This window comes from Muntiacus reevesi, chromosome 18 (genome assembly GCF_963930625.1).
Source record: "Muntiacus reevesi chromosome 18, mMunRee1.1, whole genome shotgun sequence".
NCBI classification, from domain to species: domain Eukaryota; kingdom Metazoa; phylum Chordata; class Mammalia; order Artiodactyla; family Cervidae; genus Muntiacus; species Muntiacus reevesi.
Window position 1 is genome coordinate 38,891,012 of NC_089266.1, and position 7,366 is coordinate 38,898,377.

The 7,366-nt window shown below is 58.1% G+C and overlaps 1 protein-coding gene across 1 annotated transcript in view; it reads left to right on the forward strand.

The window, feature by feature from the left end:
• The window catches only part of RTN4RL1 (reticulon 4 receptor like 1), a 72,788-nt gene extending 66,451 nt beyond the window's left edge, over nt 1–6,337 (forward strand). The window contains exon 2 of the mRNA XM_065910664.1: nt 3,279–6,337. Coding sequence (XP_065766736.1) covers nt 3,279–4,606 — 1,328 coding nt within the window. The 3' untranslated portion in view covers nt 4,607–6,337. The remainder of the gene's footprint in view (nt 1–3,278) is intronic.
• Nucleotides 6,338–7,366: the final 1,029 nt, after the last annotated feature.

Here is a 7,366-nt window from a genome sequence, read left to right on the forward strand (position 1 = left end):
GCAAGGAAGCTGGTGGGAGGAAGCATAAGGCTCCTCCGTGGAGACTTGTATCCACGCTAATTTGCAATCGTAAAACGCACAGCAAAGGCACCGGTGTCATTGTTAGTACATTAATCAGTAATCAGTGGGTCGGGGCTCCCATGGGCCACATGAGCGGGCACGGGGGCACAGGAGGAGCTCTGGCGAAGCAGTGCCAGCCTCCCCGGGAAGAAATAGGCAGGGTGATGATCCATGACCAGGGCACATGCTGGCTCGGGCAGAGGAGGCGGGGGAGGCTGGGAGAGCTGGTCCAGGGCCTCGGAGATGGGACCAGCTTCCAGGTTGGAGAAGCAGACTCAGCTGAGACCCACTGCAGTGCCCAGTGGGACGGGGCAGGGGTCACGGGCCCAGGTCCCCTGGCATCTGGATGGTACCAGAGGATAGAGAGCAGCTCTAAACATTGCCTGGGGTCCCTGCCTCCTCCTGGGCCCCTCTCAGGGGAACAGCTCCACTCAGGCTCCTGCCCCGAGTGCCACCTTTATACCCCTTCCCCCACCTCCGATATCTGACCCCTCCCACCTGCCAAAATGTGTTCATATGCCAAACACTAAGGCCACACCTAGATTTTTGGACTTTCGGCTCTTTTACCCAAACCAGGGTCTTTGCCTGGCTTCCCCTGTGCCCCAACACCCCCAGGGGCATCTGGGGGAGGTGTGTGGCTTTCATGGAGCACCCCCAGCTTCTCTGAGGATGACTTCAGAGAACCCCCCCCCCCCCAGGGCCTTTCAGAGACAGAGGCACAGTGGCGGGCAGAAGGGCTGTCTTCCCCACCCCAGGTCAGGAAGCAGGAAACCTTCCCCCCCACCCGCCCACCACACAGGGTAGTTCTGAGGCTCTGAGGAGCGTGAGCAGAGCCCTCTGTAAACTCTATAAGCTGCACAAATGTCGATGGTATTAACACTGAGCCTGCCAGGGTTCAGCCTGCTCCCACTGCGGGCCGTGCTCCCTACCTGACTTAAAGGAAGGAAGTGCCTTGTCTTTGCAGGACAAGGGGTGGGGGTGTTTTGTGGCCCTGTCCCCTTCAGCACAATGAGCACCCTGAGCTAGGAAGGGGACCCTGGGCTCCCTCGGGGTAGCAGGGTGGGGGTGCCTCCCTGGGGCCATCTGGGCCGGGCAGAGGAGCAGAGCTGAGCGAGGGGAGATGGGGTGGCAGGCTATGTGGAAGGTGCAACCAGTGTGTGCTGGGCCCTCCTCCCAGCCCGGGTGTTGGAGGCTCAAGGCAGTGGGCAGGATCCCTGATTATCAACCTGGGATTGGGGGCCAGGCTCCTAGGGGGTCCTCCCACTGCAGAGTCTCCTGCAGGGCTGGGACCCCCTGGCCAGACCTAGGTGGGCAGTAGTGGACTGGAAATCAGACACCACTCAGGGAGTGCTGGTGTAGCAATCCTCTCCTATTCTTGTTACACACAGGGAAACTGAGGCTGAAAAGGCCCCCCTGCCTGGGCCCGGGGCTGCAGACTGTTCAATGGTGGCGATGACTAAAGCAGGGCAGGAGCCGCAGAGAGCGTGGCCCAGCCCAGAATGGGAACTCACAGCTGCTCTGCCACCATCGCCACAACTGCCGAGGTCATAATTGCTCTGAAATCGCAACCCAACACAATTATGCAGAAACCGAATTATGTGCGATGATTTTTATGTGTTGGAAACGTTGTTGAAGCCGGGTGATTACAGGGGGACAGGAAGCAGCTGCCACTCTCTGGGAGCCCATAACTCCCAACAGCTGGGAGCTGTCACTTATTTACGACGCTGCTTCTAGGAGGAAAGAGAGGGTGTCGGGGGTGGTGAGGTCCACTGGAGCCGGGGCAGGCGGCTCTGGGGCAGCAGCCGGCCCGAGGCTGGGAGTAGGGGCCAGCCTGAGAGTGGCCGGGAAGGCTGGTTCTCTCATCCAATATGCCCTGGGCACAGCTGGCAGCCGGAAGAATCAGCCGAGCTGCCCCAGGCACCCAGCTCTCCCCAGAGGCCTGATGGGCCAAGCTGAAAGGGAAGGATCAGGAAGCCAACCCCGGCACGGACGAGATGACGGCCTGGCCCTGTAGGGCGGGGGTCTACAGACCTGGAGCCAGTCCCCACAACACTGGCGCGCCTGCTAGGCTGCCTGGGGCAGCTGCGACCCTGGAAAAAGGCAGGTAATGACGATCATCCATAATGAGGCTGCTGCGATAATGAGTGCGTGGCTGTTATCCGACCACAGGCTGGACACATCCGAAAATAAATTATTTTAAGGATCCATTAACGAATGCCTAATTAATGCCCAATTAGAGAGAAGCTACAGAGGAAATGCTCGGGACAATCGAGAGGCAAGGCCTGATTTGCAGTGGTAGCCTGGGATCTCCAGAGAGGCAGGGAGAGGGAGGGACCAGACAGTGGAACGCAGTGGGGGGCAGTCTCTCTCTGGCTGCTCCTAGGACCCCAGAACCATCAGTCCTGGTGCCTCCTGCAGTCATCCTCTCTCTCTGTCCCTCTCTCTCTCTCTCTCCCTCTCACACATACACACACACACACACACACACACACACACGTGTCCTTTGCAAGGAACAACTATTATTACTTAGAAATGAGGAAACTTACGTCATGGGGGACGATGCATGCTTGAGGACGTGGAAGGCACTGTAAATGAGAAATCTTTTAAGATAAACTTTGGTGACATGCCTTACACTTTGTTTGTTATTAGGAAAAATTGAAATAAAAAGACTCTTCAGGAGCCCATATGAGATACTTACTTTGTTAGAACAGGAGCCTGCCCCACTATCTGTACATGCAGATAAAGGCAAGTTAGTGACAAAGCTGGGACCCCGGTGGGGTACAGGAGCCCCGAGGCTGGCTGCTGGGTCCATGGGCAGTGACCCCAATCCTAGCCAGGATGACAGAGCCTAAGGGGGCGGGGCTCAAAAGCTGGGGGCGGGGCTCAGAAGCTGTGGGCGGGGCTAGGGGTTGCTAGGTGGGGCTAAAGAAGTCCTTCTGGTGTAGGGGGACCACAGCCTCTACACCAATCCACCTCACAACCCAGGCTGGAATAGAAACCCCCAGAAGAGGTGGGGCGCCAGGGCGTGGGAAGCCATCAGGAGTCAGGGGGCTATGTATGACCCCAGACCCCAGATCGCTGAGTGCGGCTGAGACGAGGACAGAGCCCCGGCGACCAAGGAGTCTCACATATCCGCGGAGTCTGGCTTCTCCGAGTGTCTCCCACCTCCTGGGCAGCCCCCCTGTGACCTGGCTCTGCTCTCTCTCTCTCCCCTCCAGGGTGCTGTGTGGAACTGCTGCTGCTGCTGCTGGCCGGGGAGCTGCCCCTGGGCGGCGGCTGCCCGCGGGACTGCGTGTGCTACCCCGCGCCCATGACGGTCAGCTGCCAGGCGCACAACTTCGCCGCCATCCCCGAGGGCATCCCGGAGGACAGCGAGCGCATCTTCCTGCAGAACAACCACATCACCCTCCTCCGGCAGGGCCACTTCAGCCCCGCCATGGTCACCCTGTGGATCTACTCCAACAACATCACCTTTATCGACCCCAACACCTTCCAGGGCTTCGTGCACCTGGAGGAGCTAGACCTTGGCGACAACCGGCAGCTGCGGACGCTGGCCCCCGAGACCTTCCAGGGCCTGGTGAAGCTCCACGCCCTCTACCTCTATAAGTGTGGGCTCAGCGCCCTGCCGGCCGGCATCTTTGGCGGCCTGCACAGCCTGCAGTACCTCTACCTGCAGGACAACCACATCGAGTACCTCCAGGACGACATCTTTGTGGACCTGGTCAACCTCAGCCACCTGTTTCTCCACGGCAACAAGCTGTGGAGCCTGGGCCAGGACACCTTCCGGGGCCTGGTGAATCTGGATCGGCTGCTGCTGCATGAGAACCAGCTGCAGTGGGTCCATCACAAGGCTTTCCACGACCTCCGCAGGCTGACCACCCTCTTCCTCTTCAACAACAGTCTCTCTGAGCTGCCAGGTGACTGCCTGGCACCCCTGGGGGCCCTGGAGTTCCTCCGCCTCAACGGGAACGCCTGGGACTGTGGCTGCCGGGGGCGCTCCCTGTGGGAATGGCTGCAGAGGTTCCGGGGCTCCAGCTCGGCGGTCCCCTGCGTGTCCCCCCAGCGTCTGCACGGCCAGGACCTGAAGCTGCTGAGGGCCGAGGACTTCCGGAACTGCACGGGGCCGGCGTCCCCGCACCAGATCAAGTCTCACACGCTCACCACCACCGACAGGGCCGCCCGCAAGGAGCACCACCCGTCCCCCCACGGTCCCGCCAGGGACAAGGGCCACCCGCACGGCCATCCGCCTGGCTCTCGGTCGGGCTCCAAGAAGCCGGGCAAGAACTGCACCAGCCATAGGAATCGCAACCAGGTCTCAAAGGCCGGCTCCGGGAAGCAGGCCCCGGAGCTGCAGGACTACGCCCCTGACTACCAGCACAAGTTCAGCTTTGACTTCATGCCCACGGCGCGGCCCAAGAGGAAGGGCAAGTGTGCCCGCAGGACCCCCATCCGTGCCCCCAGCGGGGTGCAGCAGGCCTCCTCGGGCAGCTCCCTGAGGGCCTCCCTCCTGGCCTGGATACTGGGGCTGGTGGTCACTCTCCGCTGAGGACATGGGGTGCTAGCACCCAGCACTGCCACATGCCCACCAAGGAACAGGATTTCTTTTCTGTTTTTACACGTGGAGGATCTGCTGGGTTTCAGGCAAAGGCTGGTAGAGGCTTCAGCTGCTGTCTGGGCCCTGGCTGGTGGATCATAAACCCAAAGTGTACAGCCCCAAGCAGAGGGGGGTTTAGTGCATCCCACCCAGCTGTTCCCAGCCAGCCCCCTCGCCGAGCACCCACGGACAGCATCCACCCAGCAGGGCAGTTAAAGCCGCGAGGTGAATCCTTCATTTGTAACAATGGGACAGTGCCCCACGTGAGCTGAGCTCTGCGGAATCCTGGTCATTTGGAGATGTCGGAAGGGGCCCCGCCACCCCTGGAGGAAGCTCGACTCAGCAAACAGACGAGAGGCTGGGTCCGCCAGCTCTGTGCGGGCACGTGAGCAGGTGGCGTTTTGGCTCCTGCCTGAGGCCACTTAGTCACCCTGCCCTGAATCCAACCTTGTGCCACCCTCAGTCCTTCCTTCGGGGGTAATGCCTCTCATTCCTGATGTCTCAGGCAACCCTGGCAGACCAGGCCCAGCTGCTGGGCTCCAAGAACCAATTACCAAAGGCAAGATCATCAGAGGCTGAAATTTAAAACTTCATTGTGTGCAATGGGGTTCTCACAGGAGGTGCAGTTTTATAACTATGTTCACTTATATATATATACACACTCTCTACATATATATACACAAATGCACAGGTCCTTCCCTACTCCCTTACCTAACTGTATGTCTTATCATGTTTATAAACTATACGCAAAACTATATCTGCGGAACTAAGGGTTGTATTGGTGATTTCTAGCAAGAAAGGAGTTCTAGGATTTTTGTCTAGAATCCCAACCTGGCAACAGTAGTCCCCGTGTAACCTGGGCTTTCCCGGGCCTGGGGCCAAGAGACAGTGGGGAGGGTCAGGGAGAAGGGGAAGCCGCAAGAATCACTTCAGGGGACCAATATTCTTAGATATTTAGAGCATCACCTATGTTTTTATATGCAACACAAGACCGTCTGCCACCCCAGAGCACCCGATCACTCCCAGTACAGCAGCTGTCGGCATCAGGGTGAGAAGCTAGAAGCAGCTTGTTGGACATCAGGGATCCAGACCCTGGGAAGGGGCTGGAAGGAGAAGGGGCAGGAAGGCGATTTGGGTTTCTTAGGCTGGCGGGCGAGGCAGCACCCACAGTGTTAGTCCGACAGGCTGGGCAGTGTTGTCAGCCTAGGGCTTTGCCAGCAACAGTCTGGATGGGCCAGGGAGACTCTGGGCATGAGCCCAGGCCTCAAGTGTGGCTCAGCTGCTGAATTTTTCCTTGAGGCTCTTTGGTGGGCATCCCAGCAAGGGTCCTGGGTAGGGTGGCAGGAGGGTGGCATCGGGCGGCCTTAGCAAAAGGGGAACAAAGAGGGCATTTCAAGAACCATCTCAGGCACTTTTGCATTATGGAGCCCCATCCCTCCTGGACCCTTTGAAGATGCCCCGGGGACAGGGAGAGGTCAGGAAGGTGGCCAGACTCGGGTCAGGAGTGGGGACGTGCAGGGAAGGGAGCAGGAAAGCCCAGAGACAGCGGAGAGGGGCTCAAGTCAAGGTCAGCCATGCTGCTGGCTGGGGTCCGATCGGGCACAATTGTTTTTGGCTTTGCACAAACCTGAATTCCCCACCAGAGAGGCTGTGTGTCAGGTGCAAGAAACATTGAATCCAATTAAGAGAGAAAAAAAATAATAATAATAAAAAAATTCTCTTGGAAAGAACCCTGTTTCTCAATTCCTAACCCCGCATTCCTAAAGGAGTGGCAGATCCCAGGCTTTCGTGGGGGTGGGCGAGCCTGGCTAGGCTCAGCTCTGAAAACACAAGCACGTTTGTTGGTGGGAGGACCTGTTTGGAGCAGGGGCACACTGACTCACTGGGACACGTGCGCCTGCACACGCACACACACACGCATACACACACGCATGCACACGTTCTCGGTTCTTCACTCACAGACACAGGACGTGATTCACTTCCCATGCTCTGGCTGTACTGGGTCAGCACCATTTCTGTGGCTGTCCCCAGAGCAGGCCGGCCCTGGATCACTCCTGGCCTGTTCCTAAGAGCTTCACCCGCAGCAGCTGAGCTGTTGATTCTTAAGTGGGCTCCGGGGGGTGGTTGGAAGGGAACTGCCAGTTCCCAGGACCCAGAGGGTGTTCCAGGGAGCCAGGGACTGACCCATGGAGTAGTGGATGTGTGTGGGGTCTGGAGGTTGCACCCACCTCCCTGCCTTTGAAGAAAGGAGCAAATTCCCCCAAATAGAGGAAAGAGGCTGTGTTTCCAGGCCTGGACAAATCCTCCTAATTACAGGGCTGGAAATGTGCCCTAAAGGGAGTCTGGTGGCGGCAGAACAAATTATCTGCGTTTGCTCCCAGTGGTCTGCCTGCTCTTACCCAGGCCGGTGCCAGGGCCTAGCTGTCCCCTTTAGGACCTGAGGATGCTGTTATGTTGTTGATTTCATTTCCAACTTTAGACAGCACAGCCCTCGGCGGGAAAATCAAGGGTCCAAGCACTTTATTAAATTTTTTTTTTTTAAAAGACTTCGTAAGTCCTGTAATATGGGAGTGAAATGTCAGGACAAGAAATGCTAATGTTTTATAAATGATCTGCCTCTGTCGAGCACGGCGCAGTCTCTGGTTGCCGACTGTTATTAGAGCCGAGGCAGAGAGGCCCAGGATGCCAGGTGAGTTTCAGCAGCTTGCCCCT